General features: G+C 39.8%; 1 protein-coding gene across 2 annotated transcripts in view; it reads left to right on the top strand.

Moving 5' to 3' along the window:
- Window positions 1–353: 353 nt before the first annotated feature.
- Window positions 354–16,738, top strand: part of Tbc1d32 (TBC1 domain family member 32) — a 137,312-nt gene continuing 120,927 nt past the window's right edge. For both annotated transcript variants that reach the window (XM_070015344.1, XM_070015343.1), the window contains exons 1-3: window positions 354–540; window positions 9,150–9,311; window positions 16,545–16,722. In XM_070015344.1, the coding sequence (XP_069871445.1) occupies window positions 386–540; window positions 9,150–9,311; window positions 16,545–16,722 (495 nt within the window). In that variant the 5' untranslated portion in view covers window positions 354–385. The remainder of the gene's footprint in view (window positions 541–9,149; window positions 9,312–16,544; window positions 16,723–16,738) is intronic.

Below are 16,738 nucleotides of genomic sequence, written 5' to 3'. Positions count from 1 at the left end.
TCGGGTGCCCCTCCCTCCCGCGTCAACGCGATGACGTCACACGCAGCGCTGGCGTTCGCCCTTAGTCCCTCCTATCAGAGCTGACCTGTATGCTTTTGTCGCCGTGTCATCAGGAACCCTGTTGGTATCAAGTCTGAAAAAGACCATACAGAATCAAAGGCAGAGCCTGTAAATGCCCCGCTCCCCGAAGTCACGCGTCTTACCTTTCCAAATATCGTCAGGCCGCTCAGGGCTTACACACGCACCCCCCCCTCCACTCCGGACGCTAGACGCGGTCTCCTAGGCAACGACGCTGCGCGCAGGCCGGGATTGGGTGGCGGCGCGCGTGCGCACCGAGCAGCGTTCCCTGGGATCCGGAATGGTGGGAGCCTGATGCCCGCGCAGGATGGCCCAATCCTCCAACGAGGACGAGCGCCTGCTGCCCGCCATGCTCAGGCAGTTGTTCCAAAGCGTGAAGGAGAAAATCACGGCGGCACCCTCCCTGGAGTGTGCCGAGGAGATTCTCTTACATCTGGAGAAAACTGACGAAAATTTTCACAAGTAAAATTGCTTTTAAGTTCCTTAACATTGTGTTTTAAAGTCAGCAAACGTACCATTGATGCAGAAAGGGCTACCGCGTGGCTCGTTGGGTAAAAAGTATTCATTTGGTCGTTAAAGTATAGCTAAGTGGAGATTCAGGCCTCCCCCCCCCCCCTTTATTTGACCACAGGCTGCATGTCTGATTTCCTTTTCACTGGTTTCCTGTAGCTCCAGCCGTTTGTCTCTTTCTAATATTACCATCAGCAGATCCCATTGCTCATGTTTTGTTTTTTAATTCCCTCCCTGGGAAAGACAGTAACATGAATTGTAACCTCTTCATGTTCTTCAAAGAACGATTTTGTCTTAATGTGTTCTAGACACTACCCAAAAGTTGTGATCCACAGGATCCTTGTTCCTTTACTGATCTGCTCCAGTAGCTGTGCTAATGAATCACTCAGCACTGCCTGAAGTGCGATTAACTTCCTCTATAGTAATTTAAGCTACACATATACAGATGCCTGTGGAATCTGTCAGGAAGATTAAGTGCCAGATAGAATGCCCCTCACCTAGGAGCAGAAGAGAAGGGAACATTGGAGGCAGACTGGAAGGACCTAAAAACTAAAACTAAAGCATCTTGATGATCTGTAGAGTCCTATATTTTTCTTTTGATTTTGTTCAGATAATTTCAGATAATGTCAATGTAAAATTCTACCTACAGATGTCTCATTATTATTAGTATTACTATCTTTACTTCCATGTTTGAATTTCACTTTCACGAAAGTGACGTTCAAATTTTTCTTTTTATGTTACCTTTTACTGTCTTGACTACCTTTAAGTTATTGTCTGGAACTTCTACCAATATCATAAACAGACATTAGAAGATCTTTGAGTCTCTCTAAATTTGGTGCAAAAGTCTCACTACTTGGAGTTTGAGTGTCTCATTGACTGGTTTCCTATGAGTCTTAAGAGAGTTTTAAAGTGTGAAAGAGTCCTTCTAATACAGCTTCTAACTTCTCTCTCCACCTATATTTATGTATCTGTATCTGTTTATTCATTCATTATTATGTATTCTCTCCCTTTTTCTTTCTCTGGTCTGAGAGTGTAGTTTAGGCTGGACTCAACTCTGAGTTCTGGGATTACATTTATTCATGTATGTATGTATGTATGTATGTATTATCTATATACCTTCTGAGACATTTTTTTAATGTAGTTTAGGCTGGCCTCAGCCTCATGATTTAATTTCTTTACTATTTATGTTAATACTTATATTTTCTTTTGTAGTATCATGATTTTCTGGATAATTTTCTCATTAAGCTCTCTACTAAAAATAATGATCAGATGATAATGTTCTTTATTTTAGAGATACCAGAGATCATCCTTTGCTGGTTAGCTATTGATTTCTTTAAAAGTATAATATAATAAAAATTAAGCCATTAAAACAAGTACAAATAACACAAGTTCAGTCATTAATACTTTGCTATAATTATCTGTGTAAAAATCCAGACACATTATAAATTATAACTTGTTTGCAGATTTAAATGTTTAAAATCCTAAGAGTACTTTAGGAAGTAGTTGTCATCTTAAAGGTAAAACCAATAAAATTCATAGTATTTTAGGGCAGTAGCCTGAGATCTGTCTTAAGAGGAGAAAACTCTTTTTTGTTTTTCTTTTTTTATTGTTGGTCATGGTATTTGAACTCAGGGTCTGGGCTCTGTCCCTAAGCTCTTTTGCTCAAAGCTAATGTTCTACCATTTTGCATCACAGCTGTACTTCTAGTTTTCTTATGGTTAATTGGAGATAAGACTCTCACGGTCTTTTCCAGGCTGGTTTTGAACTGGGATCCTCAAATCTTACCCTCCCGCATAGCTAGGATAACAGGCATGGCCCACCAACACTTGGCTTAAGAAAACTTATATGTAGGTAAGGAAAAGAGGAAAATGTATTTGACATCCTCATAGAAGCTTCAAAGTCAAAGATCAGTTAGTCTGGGTGTTCTTATTTCCATTTCTCTTTCTTTTCACTGACTCTCCTTCCGTAGAACACTTAATGTTCTTAAGTCACTAAGGTGTGTGTTACTTCTGAAGTATTTCATACTCTGACATATTGTTTTCCCATTTCCACTATCAGAACATTGGTTCCTTAAATTCATCTGATTTTGTCCTAGTTTTACAAAGAGAATTTTTATTAAACAAGTGTATAAGGGAAACTTAGGTATCTAGGCAATTGGCATTTTTGGTATCAAGATGGTGTTTTAAATGATGTAATTTCAGATAGTATAAAGTTGGAGAAAATATAGTACTGGGGGAAGGTCCAGAGTATTGGCAATGTAGCTCTCCCTTGATTGGTCTTTTGTATGTTATTAATATACAAGCTTAAGTTTGACATAGAATAAACCCTGTGAAGCTAAGCACTAGTCCTTAAATCCTTGTAATCCTAGCTACTTGGAAGATAGAGACTGGGAAGATCATGGTATAGGTCAGCCCAGGTTAAAAAAGAATCCACCAGACTGTATCTCCATAGAAAAGAACTAGGCACAGTGGTGTGTTTATTCTCCCAAATGTGGTGGGGAGCATAAGGTGGTCCAGGCCAGCCAGGGAAAATGAGACCTACTTAAAAAATAACTGGAGCAGAAAAGACTGGCAGCATATCTCCAGTGGTAGAGCACCTGCCTAGCAAGTACAAAACCTTGAATTCAGACTCCATTACCACCAAAGTGAACCTTTACAACCTTTTCAACCCTCCTCTCCTTGTGATCTGAAGAATTAGAACTATTTTTAAGAATTCTGAGTATCTGTCATATAAAATGATATGAGAAAAACATCAAAAATTTATGTAAGTCTTGTATTTCTTGAAAAAGAAAAGAATTCACAAAATCAGCATTACAATTCATAACTTAAACTAGTAAAATATTAAAAAAATTAGTAGTGATATTTTATAGATGAATGATTTCTTCCTTCTTTAAACAGCTCAAAGGATGAAGTCCTGAAATGTTTTATGTCCTTTGCAATTTATACTTCTTGATATTTTGACATAAAAGTTCATTATGAAAAAATAATCATTAAATATTCTTGGAAAAATCTAGGTAATACATCTAAAGAAGAAAGACTGACAAAAGTGAATATTCTTTTACTTGGTTTGGTAAAAGTTTCCTATATAATTATGAAAAATTCAGCAATAGAGAGATGAGGTGATCTGATCAAGCACATCTTTATATATTTTGGATGAGCTGCTACTTAGATATAGTAATATCATGTGTCTTATGTTAGCAAATTATTGTCTTCCTAGGCTTAAGTGACATTCTTTGATGAATATTTCTTCTTTTGTTTCTTTTTTTTCTCATGTCTGAATAAGAGAGATCAGTAGATGGTCAATAATTATTTTTAAGTTTCCATTCCCATCTTCCTCTCTCCCCCCCCACTTCCCCCTACTCCCCTCCCCCCAATGTTGTAAAGTTCATTTTTCAACGTAACGTCTGTGGCAGTGATTTTTGATGACTATTATAACTCCAGTGTTTAGGTTGAATGTGACAGAGGAAAGAGGAAGTAAGGAAAACAAGCAAATGCTGCAGTGATTTCTGGGTGAGGTTGTGTGGTTTTGCACTTATAGAAAGGATAAAAGGGATGAAAAGGAGGATGTTCAGCACATTATTTAGGGTCTGGAGTGCAGAAGATGGAAGCATTAAAGATCAGTCTTCTAGGAAGCATGAAAAGTAATTCTATTGGTATTAAAAAAGTAATGGGAATTAGGCACAGGTGGCGCATACCTGTAATCCTAGCTACTCAGGAGGCTGAGATCTGACAACCATGGCTCAATGCTAGTCAAGGCAGGAAAGCTATGACAATTGAATCTCCAATTAAATACCAAAAAGTTGGAAGTGAAGGTGTGGCTTGAGGGCAGAAAACCAGCCATAAGCAAAAATGTCAGGGACAGTACTTATGACAGGAATTCAAACCCTAGGACTGGCACACAAAAAAGTGTGATGAGGGGTTGGAAAGAGCTTACTTTTCTTCCCCATTTTCTTTCTCTGCTCTTTATTCTTCTTCTAGAGATGATTGTAAGAAAAATAAAAGGTCATATATATAGGCAGGTAGTTTTGGCATGTTACTTGAAACTTAATAAAAAGCATTGTGATAACAATGATCTATCCTCTAACATGTTTGAGAGGATAGGCAAGTCCAGTTGACAGCCACTGATGTCCAAGTGGAGAGATAAACCCTTTCCAAGTGTATTTCAAGCTAAGTGTTTATAACGTTTCTGCTATTTAGCAGGTGATACATAGATAAGTGAATGAATACTGGTGTCATGTAGATAAAGACAAAAAAATCTAGGTTTTTGTCAATGATCATTGTATAATTTAATCCTGCATTGAAATATCAGATTGTGTCTCTCAAATATGTAGTTATCAAGTATTAATTAAAAAGTTGTAAGTTGAGTGGGAATCAAGCAGAAGATACACAACAGATAGAATAATGTAAATGCTAACAGGGACAAAGTAATTTTGGGGCTTAGAGAAGAAAGAATACTGGGTTTTTGGTAACTGGGAAAGGCTTTGTCAGATGGTTATGTTTTAGGTTATAGGAGCTAGTTTACTGAAGGAAGTGTGGTAGTAAAACATTTAGGTGGTTACTATTGTAAATGGTATAAAAAACAGCTGGCTCTGATAGCTCATGCCTGTAATCCTAACTACTCAGGAGGCTGAGATTTGAGGATTGCGGTTCAAAGCCAGCCCAGGCAGGGAAGTCCATGAGACTCTTCCTGCCAATAAATCACTCAAAACAGGAAGTGGCACTGTGGCTTGAGTGGTAGAGCACTAGCCTTGATCTAGTGATCTGAGGGACAGTGCTCAGGCCCAGAGTTCAAGCCCCATGACTCACCAAAAAAAAAAAAAGGTATTGAAAACAGAAATGGGGGAGTGTTGGGCATGTGTCTGGGTAGCACTGGAACATAAATCTGGCAGGAAAAGTTAAGATATATAAGGTATTTTAATGTCAAAACAAAGTATGTCTTAAGTTTACAAATAATGATAATAATAGTTACCACTTATTGATCATTAAATTTATGTGAAACCCTGTGTTAAATGCACAACACATATTAGCTTCTATCTTTATGACAATTTCCAATATAGATGTTCATCTATTTTATAAATAAAAAAACCCTGAAGCCTTGAGAAAATATAAAATCTGTGTAACCTCAATTAGCTAATAACTACATACTGAAATTAAAAACTGGTACATATGATTACTGAAACTCTGACTAGACTTGTTCATTTTAAATCATTACAATTAATATTTGGTCTGTTAACTGAGAAAAGCAATTAATGTACAGGATCATAAAATGATCATAAAATGATCCTGCATATTTAAATTTTTTAATGTTATATAACTGAACATAAAATTATTCACTGATGTGTTGGGTCAGTAATGTTTATTTGAATAGTAATTTGCTAACTGCAGTTCCAAGAACCTTAGGGTTATTTACAAGCTATTTGCAATAAAGAATCTCTCTGGATCAGTGGTTCTTAAATTATAGTTCTGGGACCATCAGTATCCTTACCGGTGTCAGTTGGGAACTTATTAGAAGACCTCACTCTTTTCCAGCCAAATCAGCAACTCTGAGAATGGGGCCCAGCAATCTGTGTATTAACGAGCTTCTTCAGATGATTTTTAATTTGACGCACCAACTTATGAATGACTTAAGCTGCCTATTGTTTATAGGTTAAAAAGATGTGAACAATAGTCTGATGGCATTATGAAGGGCAAGAGAAATTGTGGAGGAAACATTTATAGATTTCTAAAACTTGTTATATGGATATATGACATGAAGAAAACTGTTGAAACTGAGACTGGGGGGCTGGGAATGTGGCTTAATGGTAGAGTGCTTGCCTAGAATGCATGAAGCCCCGGGTTCGATTCCTTAGTACCACATAAACAGAAAAAGATGGAAGTAGTGCTGTGGCTCAAGTGATAGAGTGCTAGCCTTGAGCAAAAGAAGCTCAGGGTCGGTGCTCAGGCCCTGAGTTCAAGGCCCAGGTCTGGCAAAAAAGAAAAAAAGAACAAGAAAAACAATGAAACTGAGCCTGTATGCACAGCTGTCTATTTAAATTATGATATAATTAACATACATATATAAATCAGAAGAGCAAGTAGTTTGTGAGTGGGGAATAGGATGACCGATTTCGTTTTGGTTAGAACAACTTAGATATAGTGAAGAAATATAATGTGGTTTTTACACTAGGCCGTTCATGAACAGGTCTGGTGTTCTATTGAGAGGTTTAGACAGACAAAAGAGCTAATGGAATCGCTCCTCTGAATCTGTAGTTGAAACTTGATAGGAATGGAGAATGCATTTTCTAAACATTTCTTCTTTAATGTATAGTTTACACTTGCATAGTTTAAGTTTTTTGTCTATTGCCTTCTTAATTCTTCCAAATAATGGGAGGAAGTACATATGGTAATAGCTCAGTTATAGATGAGGACCAAAGACTTCTCCCAGGGTCACATGATTAATAAATGATCCAGCTGGTGATGGTGATAGGCCTTTTTTTGATACTGAGCTTATACTTTTACTGTAACCCCACAGCTTTATGTCAGGTATTTCTCCTTCATGATGAAGACTTGCAGTGTCTATGATGGGTCTGTCATTCACAGTTGCCAGGCAGCAAGGAGGGTTCCCGGAAGCAGCAGTGTGTTCAGAGAACTGAGTGGTGTAGCAAATGCCACTCAACAAAAGCAAAAGATGAAATTCTTGAGCTACTTGGCTAAAGTGGCTCTTCTTTGTAGAACATTTAGTTGTTTAACAAAAACTGATGAAGTCAGGCATTGAAGTCCTAGCTAATCAGGAAGGTGAGATCTAATATGGGGCTTGAAGTCAGTTGTGTAGACAAGTCTGAGAGACTCATATCTTCAGTTAATCAGCAAAAAGCCAAAACTGAAGGAGGGATGAGCAAAAAGCCAAGTGAGAGCATGATGCCCTGAGCGCAACTCCCAGTAACAGCACACACACACACACACACACACACACACACACACACACACACACACACACACACACACGTGCGTGCACACACACGCACATAACACATACACTGAAGATTATATACTAGGTACCACAATGGACTTAGAGTTGTAGGAACTAAATCAACGTCTCCTAAAGTGCCTATATTTGAGCACCTTATTCAACTGAACATTTTGAATATACATAACATTTAAAAAATTATACGTTCTAATTTATGTGTGTCATTTGAGAGATGCTAAAGCTTTAACCATTCTAAACCATGCTATAATTATTGTCCTTTATTTTAAGTACCTATGTTTCATAAAATAACTACTTTGTGGAACATTTTTGCTATGTGATTTGCATTTACAAACTAATTTAATATCAGTATTTAGCAAAGTTAAGAATAATGTCCAAAGTACTCTATTATGTGGGATACTTAAACATAAATAAGAACTCTTTTTTTGGCGGGGGTGGGGGGGGTGGTAGTCCTGGTGCTTGAACTCTGGTCCTGGGCACTGCTCCTAAGTTTTTCTTTGCTCAAGGCTAGTGCTCTACCACTTGAGCCCCAAATCTAGCTTTTTGGTGGTTAATGGGAGATAAGAGTTTCATGGATTTTCCTTCCTGGACTGGCTTCAAACCATGATCCTTAGATCTCATTCTCCTGAGTGGATAGAATTAACACACACAAGAACCACCAGCACTTGACCATAGAGAAGAACTTTTTAGGTAGAAGTTAAGCAGTTATCATTTTCCAATAATATTAAGAAACTATTTCAGTGATGGGAGCTTACCTTTTGGTATTTATTCTTTCATAATTACTATATTCTATTTTGACTTAAGTTTTTAAAAATAATTTATTATTGAGATTAAGTGATTACAAAAATTTTACAAATTTCACAGTATTGTAGGATAGTGATACTTAGTTAAAGTCACAAATACATTTTAACATTCACAAGGCAAATTGTCATTATCTTGGTCTATAAAGTTTGTGAATTCTATAAGCTTTGACAATACAACTATTTCTTCCACATCAGGTGATATGTACATTTCTTTCCTTTTGCTTAGTGTTAGCTGTTGACTTAAGTAATGATAAAAAATCTTTTAAAGCAACTTTTCCTACCTTTCAGCATCATATCTTAAAAGATCTAGGAGGATAACAAAGAAATAGGAAAAAAATCCCTAACCTAATAAAGTTTTGGATGCTTCTGAAATTTGCTTCTTAGCTTGTTCTTCTTTTCTTCTTCATGATTACCTTTAAATGATGATCTTTACTAAGTTACTTAGATAAAAAAATAAAACAGAACGCCTAGATAAGCTCGATGGTTTGGCTTGACTGATCAATTTGATGTTACTTTAAGGTAAGCAATGTTTTCTTTAAAATATGTTTTTATTGTCTTCAAGTAGTTGTATAAAGGACTTGCTACTTAACAAAGCCATGTATGTATATGGTATATATCTTGATAAGTGACACACTTTTAAAATTCTCACCCATCCCTTCCCTACCCACTTCTTTCCTCACTGTTTTTAATTTTGTAGGATACACATTGTATCAAACCTTCCTATGTTAACATTTTCTAGATATGGTTAATAAATGAGCTCATGGTATTCACTTCATTTAAAAATATTTGTTTCAGCTATGAATTTGTGAAATACCTCAGGCAGCACATATGCAACACTTTGGGGTCCATGATTGAAGAAGAAATGGAAAGTTGCATATCTGATCACAATCAGGGGGTGGAATCTGGCTATGACACAGTTGTCCAGTATGTTACTAAAAGAACTCAAGAATCTAAAGAGTGAGTATGCCTGGGATAATATTTTAAAGTGAGTTTTCTCTCAACAGGGTTTTTTGACATTATCCCAACCCCATACCCTCAACCCTGTTCCCTCATAGTAGCCAAATGATGCTTTACAACTGTCAATCAGATCAAAACGCTTCTTGATGCGACACTCTCCAAAGACTGCCAATATTGCTCAAAGTGAAATTTGAGAGTCAAGGTTTGCCATGAGTCTGCTGCTCCTTCCTCATTTCCTACCATATTTTTCTTCACACCGCGCTCCAGCCATACTTGTCTTCCTTTCTTTTTTTTTTGGGTCCGGTCATGGGGTCTGAACTCTGGGCCTGGGCGCTGTCCCTCAGCTCTTCAGCTCAAGGCTAGCGCTCTACCACTTGAGCCACAGCGCCGCTTCCTGCTTTTTTCTTTTTGCTTATGTGGTGCTGGGAATCGAACCCAGGGCCTCAGGCATGCAAGGCAAGCGCTCTACCACTGAGCCACCTTCCCAGCCCCTTGTCTTGCTTTCTTAAAGCAACAAGTGAGATCTTTCTTTGGGAATTTATACTCTTGTTGCTGCTGCTACCCAGAATATCCTTTCCCTAAATATTTACAGGACTTACTTGTTTACTGTTTGGGGGTCTGCAGTCAGTTCTTCAGAGACCTTCCCTCAGCTCTCTGCATAAACGACCTTTCCCTGTCATGTCTTTTTGTTTGTTTATGGGAGTTAAGGGTCTCTCAAACTTTCATGTGTGGGCTGGCTTTGAACCATGATCCTCAGATCTCAGCCTTCTGAGTACATAGGTTTACAAGGCCTGAGCCTAAGGTACTTGGCTAAGAAAATACTTTAAAAAATGTCTAAGCTATTTGATTTTCCTGTTTTATTTCATCCATATGTAAGTAATCACTACTTCACAAAGATTTTAAATGACTCAATAGATGTTTGTATTCTGCTTTATGAACTGTGGATGAAAGATTTTAAATTGTAAAGAGTATTATTTACTTATTTTTTTTCTTTGTGATTCTTCAGAAATTATATAGGGCTAATATAGCAACAGTACAGCTGTTGACAACAATTTTACTGTAGCAACTAACCATAAAAGTGCTTTCCTAATTAAATATTTTGATGTTTTTTAAAGCAGATGTTTGCAAAGGGAAGAAATTATATAGTTTGTTTTTTAATATAAAATGAGCCAATGTACTCAGTGTGTTGATTTTTCATTTTTACAGGTTTTTTCTGGCAGTTTTTCTTTCTATAGTCTTTAATGCTCTTGGAGCATTAAAGGATTCTGGGCTGGGCCAGGGCATCGCTGCTCATACTTACCATCTCAGGGAGGTACAGATTGGAGGGATTTGAAGGTAAATAAATAAAAAAATAAGGCTGCCATCTCAACAATAGCAATTACAACAAAAGCTGGGTGTGGTGGCATATACCTATAACTTCAGGTGTCAGAACTGTAAGAGGATTGAGGTCCAGGCCTGTGTAGAAACATGTAGGACTTCATCTCAAAAGCAACTTAGGCGACAAGACTAGGGGCATGGATCAACCGCAAGTGCCTACCCAGCAAGGATGAGGTCTGTCGCTACCGCCTCGGCCGGTAATGACGACGCGACACCGGACTCTTCTCTCCGCAGTTTATTCAGGACCTTTTAGTAATCTTCTGACCCCAACCCCGGGGAGAATTCCCCACAGCCTTAAATACCCGCTGGGTAGCCAACCCTGATACGCCACGTGGGAACCGCCAATAGGTTCAGGTGCACAGAAGCAAGCCAGATTCTTTGCCTTAGCCATATCAGGAGTTGTTTACCACGAGAGCACTCGCCATCGGGAAGGCGGAGGGCGGAAGCCGGCGCCATCTTCCAGGTGCGGCCTCTCGCAGCTCTCTACAGTTCCCCCTTTTTTGTTTAAAGAACACAGATGAGAACAGAGGTCTGATCCCTGTTGTGCAATTGCAAGGACTGCATACAAGCCTTCTCCCAGAGGGTACCTTCTCTAGGGATGACTCAGCCTGTCCATTGATTCGTTTTTCACAAGGACGGGAAAAGGCGAATCGAACCCGTGTGCAATCAAACATGCTCTCCTCGAGGGCAAAACTCATGCCTCTCGACTGCAGTACTTTGGCTTTGCAATCTGTGCTCATTGTTTTAGGGTGGCAAGCCACGCTTAGGGGGACTGACCTGCTCCAATGACTGTAAAGGCTTGGATAACCATGGCTGCACTGCGACGCTAAGAACCTCTAATTTGGCAAATGCACCACAGACATACCAAGGAGGCTAACACCAGGAGGCCTGTCAGGGCTCCCAAACCCGCCCCCTCCTTGAGATGAATCATAGCAGTGGAGATCCATGAAGATAACCCCTCCGCCAATCCGGCATCCACTCGGGTCGAGTTCACCACGACAATGGCAATCCTGAGCTGTTCCATCAGGCTGTCGAACTCCCCAGTTCAATTACCTAAAAGATAACTAGACAACTGTTTAGACAAATTTGCAGCGTTTTTTGAATAGGTTTTTTCCTGGGCCTGAACTCTGGGCCTGGGCGCTGTCCCTCAGCTCTTCAGCTCAAGGCCAGCGCTCTACCACTTGAGTCACAGCGTCACTTCCGGCTTTTTTCATTTCTTTTTGCTTATGTGGTGCTGAGGAATTGAACCCAGTGCCTCAGGCATGCAAGGCAAGTGCTCTACCACTGAGCCACCTTCCCAGCCCCTATTCTTCTGGGTTAATTGCACCACAGCAGCAGCTAATCCAGCATTAGTTAGTGGTCCGCCCAGCTCACTGCAAACTCTCATCCATGCTTCTAGTCCCCTATTCTTATATGGGGTTATGGCGGCTCTGCATTCCTTAGTGCACTGCTCGTAAACAAGCTGTTTAATTAATGGCATGGCTGCGTCTGGGTCACCAAAAATTCTGCCAGCGGCCTCAACCATACGAGCAACAAAGTCCGAAAACGGCTCCATAGAGCCCTGCAGGATTTTGGTGAGATTGCCACTCACCTCGCCTTTATTTGGTAAGGCCTTCCATGCCTTTATGCCAATTTTATTGATTTGTTCATAAACTTGGACCGGTAGCCTATCTGCTGATTGGCGAATCTCCCCTGTCCAAGCAGCATATCTCTATCCCAAGCTGGGTTTCCCCCAGCCTGATTGGCCGCAGCCTCTTCACTAGCAAATTCAATCAAAAAGGCCTTCCAATCTAAATACTGACCTGGGCTCAAACAAGCTCGTGCGAGCCCACTCCAATCACCGGGTGTCATGCAGTGTCTGTTTAGGGCCTCCACCTGGGCTACAGTAAAGGAGGCTGTGATTCCATATGTCCGCACAGACTCAGCTAAAGATTTTATCACCTTAAAATCTAAGGGTTCATGATACCGCTGTCCCTGTGGATCCTGAAATATTGGACAGGCTAGATGTAACTCGGTTCTGACCGCTTTCCACACTCATGGGCTGAAAGAACAGCCGGGGCTGCCACTTCCAGCGTCCTCCGCATAGAGCGGAGGGGCCGAAGGTGTGGGGCGGTGCACGGAGGGCGTGCATTCGTCTTTATCTGGGTCCTCTCTCTCCTTCCATTTCCTCCTCTTTCTTATCTTTGTTTTTTCTATTTGTTCTATGATTGATTGTAATTCCTCTGAGTCTGTAGACTCAGAGGTCTCTAGTTCGGCAAAATCAGGGTATAACCCCCCCCTGCTCTCCTCCTTTTCGCTGTCTGCCCTTTCCGATCTTTCTTCCTGCAGCATTTCTAAGGTGGCCTGACCATTGTCTACCGCCTCACTGCAACGCTGGTCCTCGAGACAGCCTCTTATCAGTTTCCATATTGGTCTCACTCCGCTCTTAAGCGTTCCTTGTTCAGAGGCAAAATCTAGGTCCCTCCCTAGTTTCTCCCAAGAGGCCACCGTGAGGCTTCCGGAGACAGCGAACCATGGGGCAACGGTGTCACATTCATTCAAAAATCTCTCTAAAGTACTCTTTTTTATTTTTAACTTTTTTGAGTGCAGTAGCTCATTGAGAGCCAAAAAAATTGGGTGCGAAAAAGAAGCGCCCATGTTTCAAACATTTAAAGCTGGTAAACAAGCTTTTACTTTCACTTTTGGCTATTCTACTGACTAGCCCCGGGTTCTCACTCTCTCTTTATCTACCGAGAAGAGCAAAAATCCCCCCGCTCTTGTGGCGGATTCCCCTTTTACTTGGGAACTTACTCCCCGCTCTTGTGGCGGATTCCCCTTTTACCTGGGGACTTATCCCCGCTCTTGTGGCGGATTCCCCTTTTACCTGGGGACTTATCCCCGCTCTTGTGGCGGATTCCCCTTTTACCTGGGAACTTACCGGTGCACCACCCTGACCACAGAGAGTTCTGAGTCCTCGTTGGGGTTGTGGCTGAGTCCCCGTACGGGCCACCACGTGTGGCTGAGTCCCCGTACGGGCCACCACGTGTCGCTACCGCCTCGGCCGGTAATGACGACGCGACACCGGACTCTTCTCTCCGCAGTTTATTCAGGACCTTTTAGTAATCTTCTGACCCCAACCCCGGGGAGAATTCCCCACAGCCTTAAATACCCGCTGGGTAGCCAACCCTGATACGCCACGTGGGAACCGCCAATAGGTTCAGGTGCACAGAAGCAAGCCAGATTCTTTGCCTTAGCCATATCAGGAGTTGTTTACCACGAGAGCACTCGCCATCGGGAAGGCGGAGGGCGGAAGCCGGCGCCATCTTCCAGGTGCGGCCTCTCGCAGCTCTCTACAGAGGTCCTACATTCTGTTAAAAAAAAAAGAAGAAAAAGAATCTACTCAATGGTACTTATGTTATATCCTTTATTCCTTTCCTTTTAAAAACTGTGTAATAACTATTGGATTCTAGCTCATTTAACTTTTAAAATTTAACTTGAAGTTTAAGCTTAGAGATAGTTACTCTTCTTGTGAACATTTTTGTTGGTATCACTTGCAGAAGAGTTCATGTTGGTCTTTTAAAAAAAAAGTCTGTTGGGGAGTCTATTGGGGCCTGATATTAATGGCTTAAACTTGTTATCCTAGTTACTCAGGAGGCTGAGCTCCAGAGGATCACAGTTCAAAGCTAGCCTGGGCAGAATTTTCCAAGACTGCTTCCAAAATATTCATAAAAAAAGCCAAAGTAGGGCTGGGAAGGTGGCTCAGTGGTAGAGCACTTGCCTTGCATGCCTGAGGCCCTGGGTTCGATTCCTCAGCACCATATAAGCAAAAAGAAAAAAGCAGGAAGTGGCGCTGTGGCTCAAGTGGTAGAGCGCTAGCCTTGAGCTAGAGCTGAGGGACAGCGCCCAGGCCCAGAGTTCAGGCCCCATGACAGGACCAAAAAAAAAAAAGCCAAAGTAGCTTAAGAGGTAGAGTACCTGACACTCATACAAGCCAAACAGTTGTAAAGCCACCCACATACTGTTCTCATAAAGTTCTCACCCACATACTGGCACCCAAGCAGGAACATTTAGGTCTAAATTGCCTAATTGAAATTTCAAATTTTTATGGATTTTTAAACTTAACCTTATCCAATATATCACTAAAATTTATTTCTATTCTTCTTTATTAAATTTCTACATTTTTACATTTGTAAGTGACATATGTGACTGCAAAGAATGCTGAGAGAGTAATTTAGCTAGAATTCAATAACTGTGGAAGGGGTAAACCGCAGTATGGACAGACACTAAAGCCAGCATGGCTCTATTGTGCATTGTTTTGTTTTTACTGCTTTACCATTCAAGAGGATGTGGAGCTTACTGGCTCAGTTATTTGTTTTTTTTTTTTCTGGTCGGTCTGTGGCTTGAACTCTGGGCCTGGACACTGTCCCTCTGCTCTTCAGCTCAAGGCTAGTGGTGTACCGCTTGAGCCATAGCGCCACTTCTGTTTTTTTTTTTTTTTTTTTAGTGGTTTATTGGAGGTAAGAGTCTGATGGACTTTACTGTCTGGGCTTCCTTGAACCATGATCCTTAGATCTCAGCCTCCTGTGTAACTAGGATTACAGGCGAGAGCCATCAGTCAGTTATTTTATATGTACATAATGTACAAATAACTAATGAATGTCTCAGGACACCTCCTTGCTTTTTATTTCCCTTCACTTTAATCAGAGTTCTTCTCTGAAGATCCTTTCCTGCATGCAACTATCCTTATTTGCTTCCTTTCCTATATTGCTCCTAATCTTTTCAATATTTTTGTTCCCAGCATTTTCTTAATCTTTCAATATTTTTGTGTTTTCTTGTGATTTCTGGTACATTAGACTGTACATACATGTAGATGTAAACATATATTATGTATATTTGCTATTTTATATGAATTATATCAAATGTTACAGATTGTGAGTTTATATAAATTATGTATATATAAACTATGAAATTTATATCTTTAGAATATGGGTTTGTCAGCTTTCTGTTCCTGTAATTAATAGTTGAGGTAATCAACTTATGATGTATGAAGGTTACTTTGGCTCACCGTTTTGGAGGTTTCAGTCCACAGTTGGACTTGCCATGCTGCTTTTGGAATGTTGGTGAGGCAGTGTATCACAGAAGGAGTGCTTGTGACACAACACCTTCACCTTATCACAAGAAGTAAAAGAGAGAGACTAAAAGACCATGTTATATGGCAATTCCCCCATGGACCTAAGACTTCTCTCTCGGCCTCACCTCTTAAATGTTCCACCACTGCAAAGTCTCAGTCTACTGTTCTATCCAAGTTCCCCAGTATGATGTTACTGCTCTTATAACAGATACTGCCCTTGATTTGTGTAGTTAACATGACCCATCAGCCATCAGCTGAAAGGAATAATATTTCTGTTCTTGTCCTGATGCATTCCTATTACTACAGTGATTATATAGTTTTTTATATTTACAAAAACTTTTCAGATACTTTCATTTATTCATAACTACTGCCATATGATTTATCATCTATATTTATGTAATTTTATAGTTAAAGAAATTATGCCTTAGTTACTGATAGATTGTAGTTAGGATTGTAATCCTAACTAATTTCTAAATTTCTAATTTCTAAATTCTAATTCTAAAATTACCTTAAGATTGCTTTAGATTCTGTCAATTTTATTATCTTAGTTCATTTTTATTCATTTTATTCATTCTATTGTGTCATTCTGTTTTTATGAAATAGTAACTTTGGATTTTTCTCTTGAGCAATTGTGTGCTCCTAAGGACTTTATTTGTTACAGAAAAAAAATCAGGTAATTTAACTTAGCTGACTTTTAATTTCTGATGATTGTCTTTCACTTATTAATTCTACTTTGAATTTTAAAGATACAAAGAAATGATGTATTCCCTGAAGAACATTATGATGGTAGTGGTGGAGTCTATGATTAATAAATTTGAAGAAGATGAGATACGGAGTCAAGAGAGGCAGAGAAAGGTCCAAAAGGAGAAGAACAATAGTTATTGTACAGATAATTGCTCTGATAGCGATTCATCATTTAATCAGGTGAGTTGCTTAGTTT

This window comes from Dipodomys merriami, unplaced genomic scaffold (genome assembly GCF_024711535.1).
Source record: "Dipodomys merriami isolate MVZ:Mamm:240054 unplaced genomic scaffold, mDipMer1.0.p SCAF_112, whole genome shotgun sequence".
Lineage (NCBI taxonomy): Eukaryota > Metazoa > Chordata > Mammalia > Rodentia > Heteromyidae > Dipodomys > Dipodomys merriami.
The sequence above is the reverse complement of the archived record's forward strand: the minus strand, read 5'-3'. Positions and strand labels throughout refer to the sequence as shown.